We start from the raw sequence: 27,557 nt of genomic DNA, 5'->3' as shown, positions 1-27,557 counted from the left end.
GGACGTGTCTAAGAACTTTAGTATTATAGAATTAAGTGTGGACTGTGTACAACATCTGCCAGTTGGGAGGCTAAGAGAGGAGACTGGCTGGGTAGAACAGTAGATAGAACTCTGGGCCTGGAATCAACCTGAGTTCAAATCTGGCCTCAGACACTTATTACCTGTGTGATCCTGGGCAAGTTATTTAATCTTTGTCTGCCTCCATTTCCTCATCTATAAAATGGGTTTGATAATAGCGCCTACCTTCCAGGGTGATTGTGAAGCTCAAATGAGGTAATATTTGGAAAGTACTTTGCAAACCTTACAATGTTATATGAACATTAACTAGCTATCATCGGCCCATCTCCTTCAGAATGCTGACTGCCTCCTTTCTCCCACTCAGGTTTGACACTCAAATCCAAGGGTAGATTATTGTTATTGTTAGTAGACTAATGTTTGGTTAACTGTCTTATCATTCTCCAGATCTAAGAAAAGATGTATTTGATTCCATTGTAACTTACTCAGTGAATTCTACAGTAGTAATCAAGATAGAGCTAACCTTGGTTTTCTTACTCTGATGAGGTTTAGAATCATCTCCCTTAAAGGCGTCTTCCCTAACTTTTACAAACTCTTTCTTTTTATCCTTCCTACATAAAAACCCTTTGCAGGAGGTATGAATTGAGTTGACTCTAAATAAGAATATAGTTATGTAGGTCTGCTTTGGTGTAGTAAGGAAGAACAATTAGCAAATTCACGGTCAGGGTTCTGTTTATTTTATTTTTCATTATCATTGTTTGTTCATTTAAGTAATACCGTAAACTCTTGTTATAAATTTTAACATAAGAAACTTAAGTCTGTTTCCTTCCATGTAATTCAGGCACATGCAAAGAAATTAAAATACATTTGTAGTTACTTATAGATATTAATCAAGACAGAATATCTAACTTAAAACAAACAAATAGTCAACTTTAACAGTAAAGTGGAAATAAGAATGTGATCGATTGAAATTTTTTTTGAAAAGTCATGTTTTTGGCTCTATGCCTCAGCATAGTGAATTCATTATCGGCCACCATGCTGTGGTAATTTCTGCTGTCAACTGGACATTCTGTGTAGTAATCCGAAGTGGTGGTTAATGCGGTCAGAATAACCAGACTGATTCTGCTGCGATCTGTTTGATTTCCATGGTATAGGCTATATCGTGTTTGTATGCTTTTTTCTTTCTCTATATGCCGCTTGTACTTGCCAGCTGAAGGTCATTACTGCCCAGCAGAGGTAATTCCTCCCTAAGAGAGTCTTCCTTATGCAGACCATGCAACTCGGATTCCTTGCCACGAAGGCAAATTGAAAAGGCCGTGCCAGGGCCCCATATCTGTATCTTAACGTGTAACCGTGACTTCTCCTTTCCAGCTGAAGATCAAGAAGAAGAAGGTGGCCAGCGACCAGGAGCAGCTAGCAACTAAGCTGGATAAGGCCCTGTCTCTCACCAAGCAAGACAAGCTGAAGTCCCCCTACAAGTTTTCAGACAGTTCTGGGGGGAAGCAGAAAAGTGGTGGGGGTTAGCACCAGGTACTTATCCCCCCATGACCCTCTGCTGAGCAAAGAAGAGAAAAAAGCCCTGACCAAGGGCCTGAGCCTATCCCTAAAACCCTCTAAAGAAGGTAAAAATAAATTCGCTGCCAAAATGAAGATGGAGGTGGGGCTAAAGGTCAAAGGTCAACTGAAAGTTTCCCACTCACCTGTGATATCGGAAATGAGCAGCTACTCCTATAGTAAGTGATCTTTCTGTTGCATGTGGTTGTCTGGGCAGGGAGGGGAGATTTCTCTCTCACTCTTCCACTGTATTTGCTCACTCTCTCACTTTCCCTCTGTCTCTCTGTCTCTCTCTGTCTCTCTCCCTCCCCCCCCCAATGTGTTTTTGGAAGTCTCCCCCCTCCCAGTGTGTTTTTGGAAGAAGGTGTTAACATCGTGCCTTCCCATGTCCCAGCAGAGCAGACACGGATCCCATTCACTTATTACGTCCACCAGGCCAACTCTCGTTTGGGCGATATGTTTGGTGGCTGGGTCAGAGTGTTCTTTGCCATGTGCTAAGAGTCAGACCTTTGTGGTTCACTTACGCTTTTATGAAATAGCCGACATTCATATACTATGTGATCTTCCTCTTTCTGGGTGGTTAGCTTTTGTTGGTATCTGGAGAATTCTGATTGATGGAAGGGTAGGGTTTGTTTTATGAGTGATCTCCATGCTAAGCTGGTTGTAGATAGAATGTTCTTCCCCATGGCTGGAGTATGGGCTGCTGGGGATAGAGCTTGGAATTATTGTTGAAGAGGGGCGGTGTTCCTGCCTGGTGTGGAGGCAGCCCTGTTTGGAGGTCAGTGGTGTTCAGAAGGAGATTGGGAGGGGAGAAAAAAATCTAGGGGAAAGCAGTGACCACTCCTTATATGTATAGTTCGGCCCCACTTGAGGAAAACCAAACACACATAAATCCACACTTACAAATCCCATAAATTTGGTGGGGACAGGCATAATTACTATAGAGGGATGCTTAGCTTTCTCAAGCAATACTCAAGAAATATGCTGTATGGTTCCCTTAAATTCCGAAGCTCCCCTGGTGCATTTAAGATGTGAGTTGATGTGTGACACACTTTGCTGGAACACAATAGCAGTGTTTGAGGCACATCTGCATTTATGTTTTGTCACCCCCTACCTTGTGTAAGACAGAGCTTAAGGGACCCCGGCCATGTCTCTTGTTTTGAGACTTTTTGATTCCCACAGTGATGTTTGAGTGTCTCCTACGTCCATGAGATAAGCAAATGGACTCTGAGTAAATAATGGCAGCCTACCTGAATGAACGATGCTTCTTGCTCTCTGTAGTGCATAGTATTGACTAAGCAGCTGTGGAATAAAGAGCTGCGGTCTGCACCAGACTCTGATTTCTTCTAGCCCTAAAGATGAGAGACTGGGGGGAGTACCTGTTGGCCCATTCTTACCTACATCCATTGTTTTTTTGTTTTTTTTGTTTTGCAAATTGCTTGCTTGGTTGTCTGTCCCCTAGTGTCACGTTGGCTTCCACAGCAGGATTTCGGAAGTAGTTTTTGTTTAGCAATTTCAGAAGAATTAGAGGCAGTTGTGTGTCTTGTGGTTGGACTTTTGACTGTCTGGATGGGAAAAAAAAATACACATTTTTCTTAACCATTCAGTCATTCCTTTCATCTGCATTTCCAGTGATCTAGCAGGTCTCTAGCTCCAAATCTCTCCAGGGTGTGACCTGAGCAGATCTCATAGGGCTTGCGTGTGCTTGGGCACATCCCATGGTTAATGAGAGACTCTTAGAACAGTCACTTGTTTAATAAAATGCTTTAGGGAAAAATCATCATATTCATCATACAGTATTGATTATTCACTTGTGTCCTGGTTGTACTAGGAATCCTACCCTTTGCCCATAGAGGAGGAGATATTTGCACTAATACACAGGTAGAATCTGTAATCAATTGAAAGATGTTCTCTTTCTATTATTGTGCCTGGTCGGTATTGAGCATTTTATTCCTCCACGTCCAGCATTCCCTCATCAGCAGGACTTGGTGGATGTGTGATAACTCTATTCTGATTTTCTGTGCTATTGACTGATCCCACTTTGGATTAGGAATCCAATCTGATCGGAACAAACCCTATCATAAGAGAACTTTTTTATGTCAGCAGAAAGAGACAAGCTGGGGGAAGGGGTGCTGCAGTCGTGACTGAGCTTTGACACCCAGTTCTCAAAGATGTGGTGCACGCATTAGCTGTTCTCAGCTGATTCGGTGCTGGAATGCCAACAAAGGGCTGCCCCAAACGGTTTTGATGAGATGCTCTACTCTATCAGCCCTGCCTCTGATAGGAGAGCTACTGGATTTTTTTTTTATTGTTGTTGTTATTTTCCTAGGCTGGGCTGGTGGGTGGGCTGCATATATAAGAGAATTTAAAAAGGGTCCACTGAAGCTCCATGACAACAACAACAAAAACATGAGTACAAGGAAGAAAAACAGTGTCTACAAGATAAGTTAAGGGAATTGCTATTATTTAGTCTGAAGAAGGGAAAATTGCAAGGTGGTTTTAAAATGCTGACCATCTATTCTCTATTTTCAGAGCTAGAGAAAATGGGTTTAAATTTTTCAGTAAGGGAGATTTGGGTCAGATTTGCAAAAGACTTTTTTCTTTGAGCCGGAACAACAGAATAAACTCCTGAGGGATCTCACTGATTAGGGAACATTTTTGCAACGGTAGGCAAATATGAGTACAAATGGAGGAGGAGGAAAATGATCTTATCTTACTTGGCAAAGATATAGTACTTATCAGAGATAAGAGGGCTAGCTGAGATGACCCCAAAGTTGTTTTTAGTCTTAGAATTCTGTTATCACATAGGAACAAATGACATGGAGTCTGAGACTTGGGGACAAGACCTAAAAGTTAGTCATTTTCAGGAATGTAGAATTGTTGGATTACTGAGGAAGGAAACCCCAAGCCTTTGGGGGCAGGGACAAAAAGTAGCGTCAGCTTGTGTGCCTCAAGGCAAGGGCTCAGAAGCTGGACAGAGATATTACTGCTGGATCAGGGACAGCCCAAGAGTTTTGTGTTTCTGTCTGGGGTGGGGGGGGTGCTTTTCTTTTGGGAGTAGAGAGTAGGCCTGAGATATTGTAAGGAGGAGGAATAAGGCATTAAGGGAGCTTTCCATTTTGTTGTTGAGACTCTGATGTGCTCTGGGAGAATATAGCTGTCTGGGCAGGCCTTTGTTCCTTAGCATTCTTTCTTTATTTATTTTTGCTCTTTTGGTGAGGCAGTCGGGGTTACCTGACTTGCCCAGGGTCACACAGCCATTAAGGGTCAAGTGTCTGAGGCCAGATTTGAACTCAGGTCCTCCTGACTCTATCCACTGCTCCACCTAGCTGCCCCACCTTAGCATTCTTGTTATCCACACTTCAGAGACTTTTGCAGTTGGGACAGAGATGAGCAAAACTCTCTCCTTTACCAGAAAGGAATCTCTGCGTTGGATAGTTATTTCACAGGAGGGATGGGAAATAAGAGGTTTCCCCGGAATGGCCCAGTTTTTCAGGACAGCAAGCTCTCAGTTGCTGAAATGTTTCTTCCTCTTCATTCTCCATAGGGGAAGAAAAAAATTAGGAAGCTCAGTTGGATGGTTTTGGGGATTGTTGGCGATCACAACCTAGGAAATGGCCCAGGTCCAAGCTTTGCTAAGATGAGTCACATGGTGGCAGCGGTTTGCAGGTTAAGTCAAGTGGGAGTCTAGTCGGAGGAGCCTAGAACTAAGGCAGACATCAAGTTATAATAAGCTGGCCAAGCTAGCTGGTGTGGGGGAAATTTAACATGGCATCTCTCTAGTCCCAGCAAGAGTTTCCAGCCTCTACTTTCGAGAGCGCTATCGTTTTCACCCACCCACCCAGACACAAGTAAATAAATAATTAAAGGAAGTGAAACCCCAGAAACTATTTGACTTAATCTCTATTAAAAACTACTTTGACTGCAGATACGGACTCAGAGGAAGATGATGAATCCCTGAGGGATGAGTGGCCTTCCCAGTTTCCATCCAGCTCCAAAACGAGACCTTCCAGTCTCTACAGCATAGTGGCCAAAAAGAGCAGCAAGTCAACTGGAGGTCTCAAACCACCCAAGAGGGGCGCGTCTGCCACCAGAACTCTCAAAGCTAAGCAGGCCACAAGCAGAAAGCAATCTTTTGGTTTGCTACTCCGAGAAGCCGAGGCTAGATCTTCCTTCAGTGACTCTTCGGAGGACTCGTTTGATCAAGGTTACTAGCTAAAAACACAAAAATACCTTCCATGTTTTATAGAGAAAGAGAGAGAGGGAGGGAGGGAGGGAGGGGGGGAGGGAGAGAGAGAGAGAAAGAGAGATTGAGAGAGAGAGAGAGAGAGAGAGAGAGAGAGAGAGAGAGAGAGAGAGATGGCGTTACCAAGGTTGGCCATCTTGGATGGCTGAAGGAAGGGCAGCCATCTTTGTTCTTGGCAGCGTAGCCTGCTTTATCAGTATAATTTTTTATTTTATTTTATTTTGTATTTGTATCATTGTGATAATATTATTGGCTGGCTCTTTTAGAGCTTTTATATGGACTGGTTTTTAGTCTTCACCTTTCTCCATTCCCTCCCCCTCTCCTCCCCTTCCAGTTCCTTGACTTCTTTCCTGACCACTGTCACCATGGTTTTTGGTTTTGTTTTGTTTTTGGCATGGGCCTTATAGAGGCTTCCAGAGGAACTTTTTTGTAAATGGAATACTGTTGTGTGGGCGTGTGACTTGATGTTTGTACTGCGATTTGGTATACCAAGCTTTATTAAACATATCGAGTTCATTTTTAACTAAACCAGTGTGCCTTGTCTCTCTTGCTGTGTCTCTTATTAGGTGATTAGGTTGACGCTTCCCTTCATTTGTTCTACCCTCCCCCCAACCTCCTCACAACTCCAAAACAAGTAGAAATCGTATTAATGCAGTCTGACGCTCTCTCTATTATTCAAATATCCCTGGTAGCAATTGGCATTCATTTCATTTTTCAGGATTAAAACTAATTGTTCTATTATCACCATCATCATCCCTGCTCTTTTTTTTTTAAGCTGCTTATTTTATTTTTAAAATTTGTTTTCTTAATCTCTGTTATCATTCAACAGTGGTTAAAGAATATTTGGAAACACTAGTTCAAAAACATATTTCCACTTTGAAGGGTGACAAAGCCAGAATGGGGGTGTAAAATTTTGTCATTTTAAACATTTTGTTGTATACTTTTAAAAAAGGTGACAGCAATGGTAGCATTTTGTTGGGCAGGCATCATGGTGTGGTGACAAAGTCATTGGATAATGAGACTTGAGTCCTAATCTTGACCCTGTCACTCACTTGCTATATGACCCCTTGACAAATTATTTGCATTTCCTGGACCTCATTTTCCTGTATACAATGCAGGGGCTGGTCCGGGTGATTGCCGAGATCCCTCCCAACTCTGAAAACTTCTGTACAGTTTTCTAAACACACACTTTTTGGGGGAAGTCTGGGTTATAAATTTCTCAGATTCTCCATTCATTTTAATCAGAAATATTCAAAAAATTGGAAGTAAATGAAGTAAATGAGAATCTTTGGGAAACTCTACACTCCATTGACTTCCTTGACCAGGATCTTTGGTGCCTGAGGTCCATCTCAGTATTAATTCCCTACTATGACTGGGAAGGAAAGATCTCCGAAGACCTTCCTAAAGAGATGGAAGGAAGTTACTTTTTAAGGGCTCGCTCATTAAGTGAGAATAATGGAGATGGGTCATCGAAATGGTTCTGTGGAATTTGGAAATCAAGTGCCTCCCACCTCCATGACAAATCAAACTATTATATAGTGTAGCTTAGCCATAAGCATTCAGAGGGAGGTTGACCAGCCAAATTTAGATGGGGGGAAACAATTTGAAAATTCTTAGGCAATGGTGTTTGTGCTTCATCCCTTCCTACCCCTTTCTGGGCCGAGCTTCCTACTTCCTCTCCTTTCCAAATTGGCAGGTCTTCATTTTTGATGACCATTAATCTATAGCAAAATGTTCCATTCTGGTTGAATTGCTTTGAAATGGCTTTCTGATACAAATGCTGTATCAGAGAAAGAGAGAAATGTGTGTGACCAAGAAGAGAACCAGCCCTTCCTAGCTCTGTGACTGGACAGCTTTCTTCTACCAGCCTACACACACACACACACACACACACACACACACACACACACACACACACACACACAAATATACTAGTAGGCCTTAATTTAAAGGGCCCATGCTCTAGTGTTTCCATGGAAGAATCTGGTTTGTTTTCCATTCAATTGTGCATCCCCATGTGTCCCTGCAACCTTGGGTGTTTGTCCCTTGTCCTCTAAGACCCCCACTCCCCCCACCCCCCCTTTTTTTTTTAGTGAAGCCAGTGCTTCCAACTTTTTAAATTTTTCCCCAACTTGGACTTCATATACAAGTATGAAATTTCTCCTGATTCATTAGGAGAAAGCCAACTGGCCAAGAGTGTATTTTTTTTTTAATGTGCCTCCTATCTATTCCCATTAGAATTGGGCAGGGTGGGGTGGTTGGGTGCAGTATTAATGGGAAAATGTATCTGGTCTTCCAGTGGGGTTTCTAAGTGGGGAAAGGCACTGGGGATCCTTGGTGGGTTGTGGGGGAGGGGGGGTGGATTACTCTTTTTATGAATGTTTATTTATTTATTTCCCTGCAAATGAACCTTTTTTTTCCCCCCGAAGTTTCTTTTAAGGGATATTTGGGTAATAGGGTTTCTAATGACTTTCCCTGATACTAAAACAATTAATAACTTAAGCTTTTCTAGCGTGCTCGCTTTCTCCTTGCAGCTGCTTGACCATCCCTTCACCCTTGACCCCTATCCATGATGCTTTGAATGTCTGTATCGGTCTCTTGCATTTGCTCTCACGCTGCACTAAAGAAGCAAAGGGAAGGCTGGGAGTAGGGCAGACCCTGCTCAGCGAGGGGTCCCTAACCATGAACCTGAACCTTGCACATTATTATGTAGGTAGGCAAAATACCTTTTCTTTCTGTCGTCTATAAAACCTCCGGCTTTTTTGGTGTTTGCCCCCATTTGATAAATCTTAAGTATCTTTTTTTTATTTTCCTTTTTTTTTTCTTCAACTTATTGGGTTTAAAAAGAAAAGAAAACAAAAAATACAGCATCCCTCCCTTTGGGTTTTTCTATAGGAACGTTTCTTGCTATTTGTAAACCCTGCTTAGTTGGTTCTCATGCTAAGGACTCCAGAAAGAATTTCCTAATTTCCAAAGATCCCCAGAGGAAGAAACTTTTCCTCCCAAATTCTGGGCCTTCCTCAGTACTCCCAGTAGACTTGGGAATGCCCTCTGTAGGAAGCTTTACATCTTCCCTACAGATCTGCTCTTGTGTTTAAGGAGTTGGTGAGGGACCACAAAGACCCAAGTTGGGATGAGAGCTTGACGCCTGGTAATTCAAAGTTTGATGGATAAATTTGAATGTCCTGATTGATAGCAGTGATGATAGGTAAGGGAGTGACTTGAATTAGGCAAAAGAAGAAACATTTTTGAATAATAGTTAATGGGGCCGGGGCAGGAAGGCTGAAACTCAAAGACCATTTATGGACTTCTTTGCAAAGTGCCAACTGAATCTGTGCTGCTTTTCTCTGTCCTCTGATCGGAGGAGATCTTTGACCTATGGGTAACATTTCGATGTTGCTTTTCCATACAATAGAGCTAAATTTCTCCAGGTGACTGTTCAGTAGGGAAGAAGAGTGGCTTGGGGGTTGGGAGGTGGGGAGAAGATGTGGATAGTTCCATTACCAGCCAGCTAGCTCCCTTGACATGCCAAGCCTTAGCTGTCAAGCCCATTCTTGGGACTTATTTTGGATGGAAAATCTTTCTGGAGTCAGTATCATAACATATGGGAAAGTCTGCTTTTTCGGATTCTCTGCTTTTGATACTCTAAAGTATCATCTGTGGAGGGGAGGACGTAAAAGTACCCAAACAGAACCAACAAGCAAATCAAAAATAATCAAACCTCTCCCCCCCAAAACAAACAAAGAACCCGACAACCTAGAATTGGAAAGCCCAGCCAAAGCCAGATGTGGGGGGACCCAGATGCTGTGGAAAGTCTGCCTACACTTAGCCTGCTTTGCATGCTGTAGGCCTTGCTTGGTGCTCTGACAGAACCATGTTATCTTAATACGTGAAATGGATCTCAAGTGTGTGTTGTGCAGTCCTCTCTCTCCCTTCCCCTCCTCTTTCCGCTTCTGTCTCCTTCCTGGTCATCTCACTATCCATTTCCTTCTGGAAACTCACTTTCCTCTGTTTTCTGTTAACAGATCTCTCCATTGCTTTTCTCCTTTCCCTCTCTCTGTTCCCTTCTGTTCCCCTTTGACTTATCACTCACCTAACCGGCTCGCCTCCTTTTTGAGAGATTGCCTAATAACAGAAGTTAAACCTCAGTCTGGGTTTTGGTGCCAAATTGGTCAGACAAGATGAACTTCCTGCTCTTGTTAGCCATTTCTGGCTGTCATTAGCACTGAAAACAAACAAATGGATTCTGGCAGTTGCAGAAAGTCTTGGGGCTTTTCCCCCTTTGCCTTCCCAAAGTACAGTGTGCTCACTGCTCCTGGTTGCAGAGATTTATCATTTAAAGTGACAGTTGCCTTTCATCTCCTTCCCATGCTTTCTTTGTGCATCTGTTAGATGTCCAAACCACATGTTTCCTTGCCACAGGCCACGGTGGCTGTGCTTGTGTGTCTAGTAGCAGCTTAAGTGTTTCCACACCATGCATATGAGCAAGACACACCCTGCTTCCCCTTCCATTGCCCTACCTTATCATTATTCCTCCTAGGAATGTGCCCTGCTTTTCAAGCTTCCGAATAATTGAAGTGTGCAGTGATGTGTCTGTACGTGCATATACTAAAGTCAGAGGGACCCTCAGTCCCCCTAAAGGATGTGGTTAGGCTCTGAATTAACAAAGGAGAGGACACTTGGGGAAAGGAAAAAGGTAAAGAGCTGCTTGCTATTTGGGTGAGAGGCCAGAGGGTTTTATAGCCCGTTTTACTTGAAAAACAACTCTCTTGTGGGTAGGATGGAGGCCTCATCCTTCTACATGGGTGTTTTATTTCTTAAAATTTAAGGGACACCCATTAAGTTTTATATGATATGACTCCTCCTTTGTATCATCTTTTTTCCCCCTTTCTAATAAACAGAATGAATACTGGCTAGCCATGTCAGGTTTTAAAAGTGTTTTTATGTCTTGTTGCATTAGAAATATTCGCACCACAAATTTTGTGGAATGTATGACTCATACGCAGAAAATGGCTATTTTGCCCAGATGGGATTCTTGAAGTGCTGGGCAGGATTATCTCTTTCCTTCCTTTTTTTTTTTTTATCTTGACCCACCCACTTCTCTAGCTTCTTGTCCTAACCTACATAAGCCAGAGCAAACTTAATGGAAAACTTTGTTCCTCGTAAGAATCAGGCAGGAGCAGGCTGAGTCACTGAAAGCCCAGATAGATAGCCTAACTCTAAAGAGATTCTGGGGGACTCCATGGAGTCTGAAGGGGCAGCACCAGTCTCCTCTGATCAGATTCTTCTCGGTGGCTCAGCTTGGATTTTGGAGTATTTAGAGCTTAGCTCTAATTTGCTGTTCCTTTTCTTCTCAATTAGCCCCAGACCACTAAAAATCATTCCAGGAAATACAGAGGTTTGGGGGATGGGAAAAAAAGTCCTACCCCTTGTTCTGAAGTTACTTTCGTAGGTGACTGGACTCTCCCATAAGCAGATATGTACCTAGGTGGATTATGAGCCTCAAGATTTCTTTTTGCTGGATGTCAACTTGGTTGTGGTTGCCACTAGCTATGTCTCATTTGGCTAGAAGCTCATTGTGGCTCAAGTCTAGGGACCTTCTAACCTGAGGGACTTGAAGTCTCCTGAAGGCAAAAGACTTAGAGTTGCTAAAGGTAGTTTCTGGTCCCCCTTATAGAATAACCATTTCCATGACTTAGAGGTACTTTCTGATTTTCTTGTTTTGTTTTGCTCTTAGTGAAATGGCATAGATTACAAGGGAAGACCAGCTTTCTTTGATTCATATATGAAATAGTCATTCCATATTTGGTTTGGTCATTGATTCTTCCCTTGACTGGCCTTTCATATCCTTTTCCTGTGATTCAAGACTGGAATTTCTTTGCTTTGCTGTCCCCACCTGGTATTGGGACAAAGGATGCCAGCAAGTCAAAACACAACCCTAGGCCTGCTTCAAGGCACTCCTAGAGGATGGGCCTGATCTCTGTTGCTGCTGGTGTTAAGTGCTTTATGGTCACTCTCTTCCCCCAAATAAAAAAGGCAAACCCCTTCCCATTGTCCCTTTGCTAGAGCTCACCCTAATCCAGATAGGCTGTATTGTCAGATTTGGTTTTTTGAGGTTATTACTTAAAAAATTTGACCCCTTTCCCCTGAGAATACCCCCAGACTGATCCTTAGAGGCCAAGGAAGCCCATGAGCCTGGTTCCTTTCTTTTCCCTTCCAAACCTTTCTTTTTTTTCTCTTCTTCCTTTCCCACCATACTTGGTCCTGCTTTGCTTCGTCTCTCTTCCCTTTGGGCCTTTGTGTGTGAGTGTGTTGAAGCATGTCTGTGCAAGATGCGTGTGGATGGATATGTTCCTCCGTCCTCTGTGTGTGTCACTGTCACTTTCCCCTCCTCTCCCACAGCACATACTGATTGGTATTCCCCTTACAAAAACCGATATTCTGATTTTAAAGCTACTGGGGGCCTGACCACAAGGTCCCTGATTGGTTAACAAATCCAGGAAGAAATGGGACAAAATGCTGGGTATCTGTCCATTTTGACCTTAAAAGCTAATTTTTCTTACTTTGATGAAAAGGGGGTAAACATTTGTTGTCCCCTTCCCCCTATTGGGCTCATCCCAAGGAACTGGCTAATGTTAACCCTTCCAGTTCTTGAGGTTCTAGAGCTTTGGGTTCTAGAGCTGCTTGGCTGCCTGGTTTGAATGGTTTTGAGTCTGTAGATAGGTGAGACCCTTCAACACAGAGCAGAATCCAGAGCTCAACACTGGTGGTGTGTGTAGGAAAATGAGAAAATGGGGGAAAGAAACGTTACCGCCCAACTGGGTGAGGGGAGAGGGGCATTCTGCTGGGGATACAGAGACTTTTGCAGCTACACAGTCCTCCCAGATGTATAACAAACTTCCTGTTTTCTGCATGTTAGATTATAGTTCTGGAGAGGAGGAAGAAGAAGATGAGGACGATGAAGAAGAGGAGGAAGAAATGGACAGCTATGAGTTGAATGGCCCCAACAGGCTCTCATCCCCATCCTTAGATGAGAGTGGTCTGGGGTTGCTGGCCCGATTTGCGGCCAGTGCCATGCCTAGCCCCATTGTGGCTCCCCCACTTTCCATCATCCAGTTGGAAGCCAAACAGAAGGCAAAAAAGAAGGAAGAGAGGCAGAATCTCATGGGTGAGTTCTCTGCTTGGGGTTAAGGGTAAAGGGAAAGTTTGGAGAGACAACAGACGTAAGTACTTCATAGAGATTGTGATCACTGAAGAGCATTTCAGTGCTTCATTAAATACAGGTGACCGCTGAAAACAAATCTCATTTAAAGTCATTCATTCAATGGAGCCCACTTTAAATGAGTTCACATATTATACAAAGGTATATTGATGTGTGTATCACCCATCTCCTTTTTATTGGGTAAGCCAGGAGCATTAGCTGATCAGTATTTGTTCTTCTATGTGGTTGAGCCTCAATGAGTGATACAGGCAGGTGTCAGCATCCTTTCATGCAAGTAAATCTTCTCATTGTTTTTGGTAAACATGGCTCTTTGGAGCATTTGAGTGTTCAAGAAAAGCTAGTGGCATTTTTTTTAATGCTCTGGGACCACAGGGAGCTCAAGGAGAGCTCACTGATTTGGAAAATCCCACAGTTGAGGCCGAGAAGATGCCCAGTTCAGCCCCAGTAGGTAAGGGTACTGGGAAGCAAGACTGACATTCTCCTTCCCTTGGTGGATGTATACTACGTTGCTTTCCCATGGGCCACTGGGAAAATGCTAGATATTTTTCTGAGGTAGCCCTCTTCAGCATTGCCCAAGGGATTCTCCCTGTACGAGGGACCATGTTGCCTAATCTCTCTGGCCAGGGACTCAGGGGATCACAGGATTATGGGCGTTGAGCTGGAAGGAACACTTAAAGGCAATGTAGGCTAACCGTCTCATTTTATAGTTGAGGTCCTTGGGGCCCAGAGAGGTTAAGTAACTTGCGCATGATCTCAGTGTTAGTAAGTGTCAGAGGTGGGATTTGAACCCAGGTTCTGTGACTCTGAAGCCAGTACCTTTCCCACTGTACCACAGGAGGCCTCCATTCAGCTCTTGCCTTAGCCTCTCAGCTCAGCATGCTTTGCTTAAGAGATCATTCCATTCTTTGTGCCATGATGTCCCTTTTTTTATAAAATGAAGATATTAATATCTGTCCTATTCCTTGCTTGTCTCCTGGGATTCATTAGATCAGGAAAAAAGAGAACTGTACAGCCCTTCGGCCTGCTGGGAAATGGTGGGCACAGCATACAGGGGAAGATTGTTAAGGTGCCTCATTTTTCTCTCCCTTTAAGGAGACAGAAGTCCCATTTAGAGCCATACTCTGCTTACGGAAGTCTCCTGGGAGAGGGGGAGTTTGGCATTGGGGGTGAAAGTGCTGTAAGGCTTCCACTCAAAATTCAGGCCCTAAACCTAATTCAAGTATACGCAAAACCACACAGAATCATTTTGTTAAAGTCAGAAGGGACCTGAGATCATGCAGTCCAACCACCTGCAGTTAGTCATGCTCTGAGAATTGAGGAAACAGAGCTGTACCCTCATGCACTGGCCCAGACACCCCCCTCCCCCCTTTCTGGAGGATCTAACCAGTCTGCCTCACCCTCTTCCTTTTCAGAGGAGGAAACGCCAGCTCAGGGTGGCGTCACAAGTTAGCTCTCCTCTGTATCTCTCATTACAGGGTTTGCGGCACCCAATCACAAAGCTAGTAAGTGGCAGATCTGGAGCGAGCTCACAGGTCTTCTGAATCCAAGTTCAGGGTTCTTTTCACACCTGCACGTTTTTGTCACTAAGCGAACCCATGCTTGGATTCAGGTCTCTTGGCCAAGTCCAGTGCTGACGTTGGAATAACTGAGTCATATGTATCTTCAGTCCCTCGCCAGAGAACTATATAGCTATTCATACTGTCATGTCTTATTCCGTAATTCATAGGGTTGTACATTTAGACTTGGAAAGGACCCATCTAATCCAGTCCCCTCACTTTATAGTTGAGCAAGCAAGAGGCCCACAGAGGTCCTCACCCCCACAGCTGGCTTGCCCACGATCACATAGTAAGTCAAAGAGGCCTAGATTCCCAAATTCAAGATCTCATGTTGTTCATATTCATTAGTATAACATTCTCTCCTCAATGAAATGATGATGTGGACAATGTAATTATGTTATGTAACTAATGTAATATGAAATTGTATAATGGAAATGTAGCATCTCATTGTCACTTGGAGCAGTCAGCCTTTTCCACTGGACAGCTGATGGCCCACAAATGAGGTCTCTCCAGGACTGGAGGGGAACGTGCAAGGAACGATAACAACTCGTTCAACAGAGATGGCTATGAATGGATTATAGCATCTGAGACCTGGGAGCGACCTCAGAGGTTACCTAGACCAACTTGGACCCAAACCATCAATCTCCTTTGCAGCACCCCTCTTCCCCCTCCAAAAAGTGCTTAACTAAGAAAGAGGAGACTTGACCAGGAGATTCACTCCCCATTCTGGAGTTAGAAGACCTAAGTACAAATACTGCCCGTGATGTTTCCTACCTATTTGACCTTGGGCAAGACACTTAAGTTCTCTAGGCCTCGGTTTCCTCATCTGTAAACTAAAGAATTTGAACTAAATTAGCTGTAAGATCTAGCTCTGCTCTAAATCTCTGATCAGATGACCTTTGAAACTAGTCCATTCCATTGTTCCATAGCTTTGTTCTGAAGTATTTCCCTGAATACAGACCATGCTTAGGCACGTGTCCAGAGGAGTGACTCCTTTTATAAAATATGAATCTCTGGATCAGATGTGAATTCTCCTCAGCCTGTATTCTCTCATTCTCTCTCTTTCTCTCTCTCCTTTGTTTCTGTCTCACTCTCATTTAACAATAATGATTATTTATTATAGTAGAAATCAAAGCATGAATTTTGTCAACCAACAAAATGAATAGATTATGGCCTTGCTTAATGAAAGCTGTTAGTCACAATAAAATCTTGGAGCCTACATTTATTTACCAGCATTTCTACGCTTGCTAATGCCTTCTATAAATATATGTCTATATTTTATATGTGTATACATACATATATATATTTATATATGTATAAACATATATTCATTAAATTATTTATTTTTACATGCATTTATCTTTTTTTTCCACTGCCCCCCCATTAAATACTGCCTTCTTTCCAACACACACACACTCACACACAGACACTTACACTCACACATACAAAGTGAAAAATAAAACCCTAATTATAAACATGCATAGTCAAGGGAAAAATTTTTCTATTTTTTTTTTTACCTGTTTTCTTTATGCCCCAACCTTCTTTCAGGTTGTGAGCACCAGGGAGTTGACACCAAACTGAGTCCACACAGCAGAACTGGCTCGTGGGCTTGGCCTTTTAAAGGAGAGGAGGACTTCCCTCCTACCTCTTCAGGAGACAGACTAAACCATCTGAGAAGAGAGGTCTTCGTAGGGGAGAACACACTAACAGCTCCAGAAAGATCTCTTAGAAGGAAGGGCCAGAGAGAGGAGACATAAAGTCATGGAAACAGAGAGGAACACAGACACTGCAATCACAGAAAGATTGGGCCATCTGTAGACATAGAAAAAAAGTCACGAGAGAAAGCACCATGTACTCTAAGGGGCCACAGTACCTACAATACCAAGAGGCAGTCCTTTCTATAGTCTCAGTTGTATTTTTAAGGTAACCCTAAGCTATGTAGCACCCCCCCCCCTTTGCCCTTTCAGCCATTTCTAAGCCTTGTAGTAGTGAATTAGGTGGCAGGCCTTGCTCTGGCATTCATCACAGCTGCATTTTATTGCCTGCACCCCTAATAAGCCGTGAAACCCCCAAGCTGTATCTAGGAGCTGCTGGAAGTCTGTTAATAAAAGATTGGTTAATAGCATCATTAAACTGGTAAGCAGATCCTTCCGTTAAAATATCTCTCAGTCTGGTCTCCTCCTGCTGCTGGTTTGCAAAGTTGAGAGACAGATGACGAAGTCTAGTGTAATGGAAAGAGACTAGGAGATGGGAGATGCTCAGCTCCAACTCACTGTGTGACCTCCTGGAAGATGCTTGTCCTCTTTGGATGTCAGGCTCCCCCTCCTTAAATGGAGGGGGTTGATTGCTAAGGTCTCTTCCAGCTGTGAGTCTGACTAGGAAGGCTTTGAAAGTACCATTCTCCTAGTTTGGGGAGTTTTCATAGGGGATTTCTAGCCCCGTTTTGGGTAAGAGATCAGTTACTTCCAGGAAATAGACCATGTTGACTCTGGCCAATAACAAACCTTTTCACTAGTTGGACCAACCTAAGAGTCAGCCTGGTTTCTGTTGTTTCTTTTTTAAGTGAACAACATGCTGTTTTTCTTTTCATTTTTCCTTTCCTCTTTCTTTCTCTCTCTCTTTCTCTCTCTCTCTCTCTCTGTCTCTCTCTCTCTCTCTCTTCTCTCTCTCTCTCTCTCTCTCCTCTCTCTCTCTCTCTTTCTTCCTTCCTTCCTTCCAGCTCAGTCAAAGGTGACAATGTCCCAACAAGGCATTCTGAAGCCTGGGCACTGAGTACAGGACTCCCTAGTATGGAGGCTCTCCAGCCTTCATGAAGTTTATTCTCAGGGCTGTAACCTCATGTTGGAGTCTGAACATTGAAAAAGCCCAAAGCAGGGAGAGGTCACAATTTGAAGCTCTGGAGGCAAACGCAAAGTTTAGGACTTCTTTACACTTGGTTGAGGAGCCCTTGAGAACTGGAGGGGAGCTTCCAGGAAACCATTCTGACTTGTTCTGGGCTTTGGGGTTTCTGCTGTGCTTCCTTCTTCCCTCCTGTAATTCAGAAGGCAGGGTCACTTATCTCCCAGAAGGGAGAGTAGCATCTCTTCTTTGCTCACAGGGTTGTCAAAAATAGGAAAGGAGCTGGGACCTAGGATGGGAAGCAGTCCTTCAGATGCAATGAACCCAGTTGGGTCTTCAACTCTGTCAGATACTGTTTTGTTGAATGAATTGATTGTTAGTAAGATGCTACAGCTGAGTGTTGGAGGGGAAAGGGAAGGCTGGCACTGAATGGGGAGCTAAAAGATAACCCTGGCAGATACCGTCCACCCACTGTCGAGTGGCATATGCCATAATCCTTTCATCCAATTGTATTTAGGGACTGAATTTGAGTACACCGACTCAGAGAGTGAAGTCAAGATAAGGAAGAAATCCCCACCAGGGCTGCTTCGTGGAAAGAAGGGGCTGATGGAGCAGGGGGGAGCCCCACCTGCACCCTCTGCCAGTACCCAGGGGGTCAGCCCTCCTGGCCCAGAGAAAGCCAAGATTGCCGTGGAGAAAGGGCGAAAGTCAAAGAAGCTTAAGTCCCCCAAGGAGTCAAGCTTTGAGTTTGGGCTGGAGGTGAGCGATGATGATCTGTGGAACAGGCGTCGGAGTGAGCGGATTTTCCTCCATGATGCTAGCACTTCAGCCACGGCTCTGTCCCCTGCTTCCTCCACCCCTGTCTCCAAGGGAAGCCGCTGTGGCAAAGGGACCCCACTGAGCCCCAGAAAGGAAGGAGGCAAAGGGAAGGAGAGGAAAGAGCTCAGCAAGGTAGGGGAGTTGGGAGATGGGAGTCATGGAAGGGGCTGTGTGTGGAGTATTATTTTTCTTCTTGAAGGATTTTCTTTTTAGTGTCTGGGGTTGGGGTCTCGTGCTTAACACAAGGTCCAGCATATAGCAGGCACTTGATAAATGCTTGTTGATTTTACCTGACCTGGCAAAGGACGTGGAAACCAACCACAGCAGTTTCCCACTTTGGCAAGTCTCAAGAATGTCACCAAGTCTGGGCAAGGACCTGACCCCCTGTATCTACTGCTGTTCTCCCTCCCTACTTTCTACCACTGCCTTACCCCCAGTACTGATTTCTTTCTCCAGTACTACTGCCCCAACTATGGGAGACAGTAAGATACAATGGAAAGCTGTAGGGTCAGAGGACCTGGATTCAAATCCCACCCTCTGACATTTATTACTTGTGTGACTTTGGGAAAGTCACTTAAATGTCCCAGAACCTCAGTTTCCTTATCTAGAAGATTAGATGGCCTGTGAGGTCCCTTCTGACCCCAGATCCACGATCCTATGACTATCTCTGTCTTGATCAAGAATACCCATCCTGTTGGGATAAACATGCCAAAGCTGACACACATTTCCTTTTGAATTAGTTCTGGAAATCTATTCTTTTGGCAGAACCACTTAGTGATCATCTTTGTCTGAAGAGACCAGAGAGTCTTTCAGATATATCTGCTTTTCAGATAGTTAGGGATAGGGACTGGACATGAGATTTCATTAGTCTAAGGAACTCCCATATTAGTGAACTCTCTCTACCAATGCAGGTCAATATCTTCTCTGTAACTTATAGTCTTAGATAGGAATTAGCTAGAGCCCAGAGTTTAAATGACTTGCCTAAGGTCACAGAGCCAGTGTATGTCAGAGGCAGGACTTGAACCCAGGACTTCCTGTCAAAACAATAATAGCTGACATTTCTATAGCACTTACTATGTAGCAGGCACTGTGCTAAGTGCTTTCCAATTATTATCTCATTTGATCCACGAAACAACCCTGGGAGGTTGGTGCTATTATGCCCATTTTACAGAAGAGGAAACTGAGGCAAATGAGATTTAAGTGGCTTACCCAGGATCATGCAGCTTCTAAATGTCTGAGGTCACATTTGAACTCGGGTCTTCCTGACTTCAAGTCCAGTGGTCTACCCATTATGCCATACTGCTTCTGTTTTATCAGATGGTATGTCCCTTAATCGTTACCCTGATTTGTGGCCATAGCACCTTATCCTAAACCACCTCTTTCCCTGCCTGGCTAATCAGATTTTGAGTTTCCTTTGGGATCAAGATTAATAACGTATAAATTTATCATAATCCACGGGTCTAGTGCAGGGGTGGGGAATCTGTGGCCTCGAGGCCACATGGGGCCCTCTAGGTCCTCAAGTGCGGCCCTTTGACTGAATCCAAACTTCACAGAACAAATCTCCTTAATAAAGGATTTGTTCTGGAAAAGTCAAAAAGGCCACGCCCAAGGACCTAGAAGGCCCCACATGGTCTCAAGGGCACAGGTTCTCCACCCTTGGTCCAGTGGCTTGGGGGAGGTGGTAGTGGGAAAGGTCAGACGATCTCCTTTTAGATGTACAACTTTGAAGGAAGAATGGGCCCTGGAAAAGGGAGGCATTTTATGCTCTGGACCATCTGGTTCTTGTTTTAAAAAAGCAGAGAGGGGAGATATGAGTCCTCCACCCTTGATGCAAGGGCAAAGGGAACCACGTTCACTGCTGTCAGAGAGATGGGATCTCAGGGTGGGAGGTGATGCATAATGAGCTTCCTCCTCTACCAGGGCCCCCTTCCTCTCAGCCGATCCTCTGACCTTGTCCATCTGCTGTGCTTGTCCCTCCAGCAGAAGAAGAAGGGCAAGGAGAGCTCCTGTTGTTCTTCTGTGTCACCTCCTGGCATCCCCTCCCTGGCCTCAGAGGCTCGGACTTCCTTAACCAGCTCCATGGCCAACAAGAAGAACAAGGCCAAGGCTAAAGGAAAGGAGGTGAAGAAAGAGGTAAGTCCACTTACCTATCTAGGGCCCCAAGAGAAAGGAGAAGTGCGAAACAGTGGACCTGGTTCTTCATCTCTCTATCCTAGCTCCTTATCTACCTATCTTTGTCAGCATTTGGGTGAGGACCGTGGTTCCCTCGATATAAAATGTTACAGCTGGAAGGATAAGCTGGGGTTCTGGAATTTTAAAAAATACCTTGTGATAACAGTATTTCAATAGAATTAGTTTTCCTTTGTAATCTTATGTATTTTATTTTATGCATTTAAAAACATTATTCTGAACTGGGCATGGTGGCACAAACCTGTAGTCCTTGCTGCTGGGGAGGCCAAAGCTGGCTCACAAATTCAAGAGTTGTGAGCAGAAGTCGATTTAAAGCTGATCTAAAACTAGGCCGGCACCAATATGGCAAGCCTCTAAGAATGGTGGGCTACCAGGCTGCTGAGGAGGGGCACACTGACCTAAGCTGAGAAAATGGAATAAGATTCTATTTCTACATCTGTCGGTATTGGAATAGGGCCCTCAAGGAGCTTACAATCTAATGAGGGAAGACAATACACAAAAGGAAGCTGAAAGGGGAGGAGCAGGAATAGGGAGAGTACCCAAAATGGAAATGTGATAGAAAAGTCAGAGAAGTCCTAAGTGGTACAACTAGATGAGGAATGAGGAGATATTCTGACGTGGACTTGCTTCTTGAATGGAAGTGTTGGAGTTCTTGGCTCCACCTTCCAATCAGAGAGGACAGAGGATGGTGATGAGGTGGAATACTAAGGCTGATGGTTTCTTGCAGGATGATGACTCTGGGATTATAAGCAAACAAATCCTTTAGCTTCTCTGTGCTTCTTTTTCCTCATCTGTGAAATGGGAAAGAAAAGCAGTAGTTGTAATACTGATCTCACAGAATTGTTGTATGGAAAGGCATTCTTTTTCTTTCTTTTTTAGTTTCCTCATCTTCATTTATTTGTTTGTTTTCTTTTTTTTCTTCTTTTCTTAAATTTAAATTTTGTTTCAATTGACAAAAATCAGTATTCTCTCCCTCCTACCTTCATTCTTGATTAAAAAAAAGAGAAAGAAAACCAAAAGCTTTGTAGCGAATGCGCACAGTCAAGCAACACAAATTCCCTCATTGGCCATGTCCAAAAAGTCTGTGCCTCATTTTGCACCCTGAGTCCATCACTTCCCTGTTAGGAGGTAGGCAGCATGCTTCATTATCAGTCCTTGGGAATCATTGCACTGCTTAGAGTTCTTGAGTCTTTTAAAGTTGTTTGTTCTCATGTTGTTATTATATAAATCACTCTGGTTCTGTTTACTTCACTCTGTGTCAGTTTATACAAGTCTGCCCAGGTTTCTCTAAAACCATTCCCTTCATCAGTTATTGTGGCACAGTAGCAATAGTATTCCATTACATTTAGGTGCCATAATTTGTTCAACTATTCCACAAATGATTGGCACCCTCTTAGTTTCCAGTTCTTTGCCAGTGAAAAAAGGGTGCTATCAATATTTTTGTACATATGGGTCCCTTTCCTCTTTCTTTGTTCTCTTTAGGGTATAGGTCTAGTAGTAGTATCACTGGGTTGTCAGCAGATATATGCACAGTTTAGTAACATCTGGGGCATTGCTCCAGATTACTTTCCAGAATGGCTGTACTAAATTCACACTTCCACCAATAGTGCATTAATGTGCTTTTCCCCCTACAGCCCCTGCAGCATTTGTCATTCCTCTTTTTGGGGTCAACTTCGCTAATCTGATGGGTGTGATGTGGAACCTCAGAATTGCTTTAATTTGAATTTCTATAATTAGTGATTTGGAGCTTTTTTTTTTTTACGTGACTATTCATAGCTCAGATTTCTTCCTTATAAGACTTCCTGGGTTTTTAAAAGACATTTAAAAAAAATAAATTTTGTATTGATAAGTTTTGTTTTTCTGTCACTTATATTTCCCAATGCATTTTCCTCCTCTTAATAAAGAAGAAAAAGAAGAAAAAAAAAGTGAAGCAAAAGAAACCATTATATTTAAAAAGCTTGACATATTATACACAGTGTTCCACACCTTTAGTTTCTCTCCTTTGGAAAGAAGCTGGGGGGAAGGGCCTTCTGCTATCTCCTCTTGGGGCTAATCTTGGTCATTGTAATTTCACAGCATTCAATTTGTCCTGTTGCTACCCTTCTTTTCATTTACATCACTGTAGTTATTGTGTATATAGTTTGCCTGGTTCTGCCTACCTCATTTTGCAGCTGTAAAACTCTCTGATTCTTAGCATTTTCTGACTAGCCTCTCCCTAAATCACCCACCTTTACTGATAGTGTTCTGTCGGTCATCTTTGGGAATTAAAGTGTAGAGCTGGAAGAGATGACAACTTGTCTACAGCTCTGATCTGACCAGGAACAGACCCCTGGAACCAAGAAGATGAACTCTGCCAGACCAGCAGTGATCTTCAGTGCTGGCTGCATAAGTTCCCATAATGCCCTGTCACTTAGTAGAGTCTCCAAGAATGGTAGATCACTAATGATCCCTTCTCCATCCAGATGTTCAGACTGTTCTTCAGGACATTGGATAAACGCCTCATTGTTCTTTGTGGTATTCTAGCTCTACCTGGTGTTGACTACCACGAGTTCTACTCTTTAGATCTCTGGAAAGTCATGGTAGCCCATCCTTCATCCCAGGGATCCAATATCCTAATGATAGAAACAAATATTTACTGAGCATCTAATGGTGTTGGTTTTTGAGGTAAGGATGAGTGAGTTGGAAAATGGAATCTTAAAATCATAGTCACAATATTTGTGGTTCAAGAAATACTGACTCTATGACTTTCTCTTCTTTAGTCATGTATCTCTTTATTCATTTGTATCTCACAATAGCCCTATGAACTAGATAGGGCAAATATTCTTATCCCCATTTTGTAGAAGGTGAAACTGAAGCCTAGAAACATTAGGTTAAATTATTATAAGAGATGGCTCCTGGGAGGGAAAAGACAGCAATAAAATTTGATTTATAAAACAAACCAGAAAAAGTGAGATGACTTGTTTAAGATCAAACCCTAGTCATGAGAGATTCATGACTCTCAGAGCTCAGGTCTTCTGCCTCTCTGCTCAATGCTCTCTCCACTGTTTATAATTTGACCTTTTATGTCTAAATCATGTTCCCATTTGGAGCTTATCTTGGCGTACGGTGTGAATATTGGTCTGTACCTAGTTTCTGCCAGACTCTTTTCCAGTTCTCTCAATATTTGGTTTTTCTGCTATTCCATAATGCTTACTTGTACCTTCCTGAGTGTCTGAGGCTGGCCAAGGCCATCTTGGTATAGGAAAGTGGTGTTCTGGTTTTCTGTTTGAATTCTTCCCTATCTGTAATCTCATAATTGATGAAAAAGAAAACTGACATTATAATAACTCAGTCCTTTAGCTGGAACAATGAATACTTTTTTGATGGTTTGTCCAACCAATGGACATTCCAAAGATTTTATTATAGTAGTATGGTATGGTATGGTATAATAGTATGGTATCCTAGGTTTTTGCCGTCAGTGAGTTACAATGGACATAATTTTTGTTTTCAAGGGTCTTACAGTCTTGTGTGTTTCTGACCAACTCTAGAACCGAGGGAAGGGAGGAGCTGTGAGCAAACTGATGGAGAGTATGGCAGCTGAAGAGGATTTTGAACCCAACCAAGACAGCAGCTTCTCTGAGGATGAGAACTTGCCCCTGAGCATGCTGGTAGAGCGGCCGCTGACTCCAGGTGAGGGAAAGGAAAAGCTGGGGCCTGGAGACAGTAGGGCAAGGCCTTCCCAGGCCACAGTACCATCCATGGGGGTAGGTTACTCCCAACACCAGCACATTGTCAAAAATGTCCTTTGTGTGTTACTCTAGGGCCTAGAGTAGGCTCTAGGCTTTCTTCAGTGCTGGCTGACCGCTTTTGGAGTTTTCTTGGCAAAGATAATGGAGTGGTTTGCCATTTCCTTCTCCAGTTCATTTTACAAGTGATGAAACTTGGGTTAAACTGGGTTAAATGACTTGCCCAGGGTCACACAGCTAGTATCTGAGGTCAAATTTGAACTCAGGTCTTCTTGGCTGTTTTTGAAAGGAATGGGACAAAAGGGAGAAAAAAAAGAAGAGTATCCTAGTGACCAAAGCAGAGAGATTTAGATAAAGCCACAAATATATAAATAAATGCAGTTATAGATGTAAGTGAGAACACACACATGAAGATTTCATATATATAGTCACACATTCCATACTATATACTGCTAAATTTTATTGTGGTATGTGGGTGACCCAAGATTTTTTAGGCCTGGTGTAATAAGTAAATAAGGCACTGGACTTGGAGTCAGGAAGACCTGAGACACTTCCTAGCTGTGTGACCATGAACAAGTTATTTCACCTCTCTTGACTTTAGTTTCCTCATGTATAAAATGAGTAAGTTAGAATTGGTATTCTCTAAGGCCCTTTCCAAATCTAAGTCTATGGTCCTAGGTCCTACCGTACTGGAAGGTCTTTGAGTATAGGCCCAGGCCTGGGCTTTATCTTGCCAAAGGGAGTTGTGTCTGGGCTTTCAGGACCCCATTCTCCACCTCCCCTCCCCCCCATCCCACTGCACACATCTACCCTTTGTGAAACCTTCACCACCAACTCTGGCCTGCAGCTTTTATTCTAAGAGACTTCTAAAATGAAGTCTCTTGTCCTAGGACCAGCATAGTAAGTTTGGAGAGGCTTATCACCAGGTTGGCTGAAAGGTGACCAATTTCTTAGCCACAGAAGCTTTCAAAGACCACACCTAACTACAGGAGGCTTGTAATCTGTGTAGCAATAAGTGAGTCCTCACATTGATGAAAACCACAGCTTCTTAAAAAATGTGTGTGTGTGTGTGTGTGTGTGTATATATATATATATATATATATATTTTATGTGTGTATATAAAATATGTTTATACATTTGTATATAGTATATATGTGTATATATAATATATATAGTAGTAAGTCTATATACATGTCAATTAAGTGTACATGTATTTATAGAGATAGATTTAGGTATTTGTATAGAAATACAGATGTATATAAATATATATGTTGGTGGGTGTATGTTTGAGTGTGTGTGTGTATATATATATATATGTGTGTGTGTATATATATATAGACATATGTAGATGTTGGTTCTGGGCAGTATTGTAGAGGGCTGTAGAGGAAGCTGGATGGGGTAGGAACACAGAGTATTATTGATCCACTTCCTAGGAGGGCCTAGTGAGTGTGGTGCTCCATTTACTTCTCCTAAATGAAAGGCGGAGGACCAATGACTGATGGGCACTCTTAGTAGGCCTAGAACATTGTCAAAGGAGAAGGATGAAAGGGTGAGGAAAAAAGTAGGTGATGAAAGCAAGTTAGAAGAATAAGAAAAGTAAAGTAAGAGGAGTAGAGAAACAAGGAGAAAAAGAAAAGAAAGAAATACCTCTGGAGGAACATGGGCCAGGTCTTAGGTCTTCCTTCCTTAAGGTAGATGATTATTCCATCTTTGTAATCCCTGGATAAATTAGAGGAGAGTTTGCCAAGTTGATTGACATAGTATAACATCCTGGGTGGAAGATGGCGTCTCTTCCCCAAATTTTGTTTCCCACTCTGCTAGCAATCATTTCATTTAGGCTAATGGTTTCCAATGTTTTTTTGTCCCATGAACTCTTTTCAACAACAATAAAAAAAAAAGTGGTGTGAGCCCTCATGTGGGTGGTTGTATTTAGACAAAGTAACACAGTCGTGCAATTATTTACTGCTTAAGGCACCATTAAAGAATTTTCAGTGCAAACTCTTTGGACCATCACCTTATACTTCCAAAGAGTTCCCACTAAATGGGAACCACTGACTTAGACTGAAACTCTTGTACTGAAGCCCTCCCTCAGGAATAGCCAAGGAAATGAATAATGAGAAGGACATAGACCATTGACATCCATGAAGGAGACTTGCAAGCTTTAACTGAAGCCAGAACTTTCCGAGTTCCTTTCCAGACTACTAACAAGGTGTCAGTCTGAAACTCCTTTGATTTCTCTTCCCTGTCCTTGGGTAGGGGGACTTGAAAAAAAAAACAAAGACAAAAAATCAAAAACCATGATTCTGGCTTAACCATATGCTGAATAATTAGCCAGTGAACAGTGTTGATTCTGTCTTTTGTTTTTTTTAAATTCTGTGTATTTTTGCTGAGTGAGAAGGAATCTGGGTTGTCTTTGAGGCCCAGATCCCAGGGCCAACACATCATTCTGTTATCGTGGTTTTAGCTGGTCTACTTAACCATCTCATCATCCTGGTTCTCAGAGGAAGGTCAATCAGCAGCCAGCTAATATAATGTAGATAGGGTTCAGGACTTGGAGTGAGGAAGACCTGAGTTCAAATCCTACCTCAGAGACTTACTAAGCTCTCTCAGCCCCGATTTGCTCATTTGTAAAATGGGGACCATAATAACACCTACCTCACATGAGATAATGTGTAAAGCACTTTTGCAAATATTTAAAGCACCATATAAATGCCAACAATTATTGCTGTTATTAACTGAGAGACAGGCCCATCCTTCAAATGAGTTTGGGTGCCACCTCATACTTAATAGTATGCCTGTCCTGAAGCTTTTCTTTTATAAGGAGGCATCAGGTTTCTAAAGCCCCCAAGAAAACCTAAAGCACTTGGTGACAAGGCCCCTGAAAGCCTCATCTTTGAGTGCTTCTATCTGCTGAAAATGAAAGGGAGTGGGGAGTGGGGGCTCTAGAATTTTGGTTTTTGAACTTTCAGTCAGTAAACCTTTATTTAGTGCCTACTGTGTGCCAGGCACCGTGTTCATCCCTGGGGATGCTCTTGAGGCGCTCCCAGTCTAACTGGGGAGAGAACATGCAAACAACTATATATGAAAAAGCTATTTACAGGATAGATTGGAAATAATCAACAGAGGGAAGGCCCTGGTATTCAAGGAGATTGGGAAATGCTTCTTATAGAAGGTGGGACTTGAAGAAACCAAGGGAAGCCATCCAGGAGAAGGAGAGGAAAGGGAGAACATTCCAGGCATGAGGGACAAGCAGGGAGAATGCCTAGAGTCGAGGTGGAGGGTCTTGTATGAAGAACAGCATAAGGCCAGTGTGGCTGGAGTCAGTGGAGGCATAAAAAGGACAGGAAAGATGGTGGGCAGGAGGAGGAAGGTTCATGAAGGGCTTTGAATGT

At 43.0% G+C, this 27,557-nt stretch overlaps 1 protein-coding gene and 1 long non-coding RNA gene across 3 annotated transcripts in view; one reads left to right on the top strand and one right to left on the bottom strand.

The window, feature by feature from the left end:
• TNRC18 (trinucleotide repeat containing 18) overlaps nt 1–27,557 on the top strand; it is a 154,855-nt gene that overhangs the window by 107,280 nt on the left and 20,018 nt on the right. Inside the window, 7 exon segments of the mRNA XM_021008576.2 lie at nt 1,387–1,536; nt 1,538–1,748; nt 5,498–5,776; nt 12,735–12,983; nt 17,949–18,382; nt 20,234–20,383; nt 23,968–24,109. Coding sequence (XP_020864235.1) covers nt 1,387–1,536; nt 1,538–1,748; nt 5,498–5,776; nt 12,735–12,983; nt 17,949–18,382; nt 20,234–20,383; nt 23,968–24,109 — 1,615 coding nt within the window.
• Nucleotides 730–17,124, bottom strand: LOC144456862 (uncharacterized). 2 transcript variants are annotated; one of them, XR_013486038.1, is made up of 4 exons: nt 16,111–17,124; nt 2,967–3,134; nt 2,094–2,272; nt 730–1,507 (listed from the first exon to the last, which is right to left on the bottom strand). It is a non-coding gene; the product is annotated as an uncharacterized LOC144456862 (long non-coding RNA). The 2 variants fall into 2 exon arrangements; XR_013486039.1 differs by having other exon boundaries at nt 2,094–2,269.

This window comes from Phascolarctos cinereus, unplaced genomic scaffold, assembly GCF_003287225.1.
Source record: "Phascolarctos cinereus isolate Bilbo 61053 unplaced genomic scaffold, phaCin_HiC Scaffold_4;HRSCAF=312, whole genome shotgun sequence".
NCBI classification, from domain to species: Eukaryota; Metazoa; Chordata; class Mammalia; order Diprotodontia; family Phascolarctidae; genus Phascolarctos; species Phascolarctos cinereus.
Note: the sequence above shows the minus strand (reverse complement) of the source record. Positions and strands in the feature narration are given on the sequence as shown.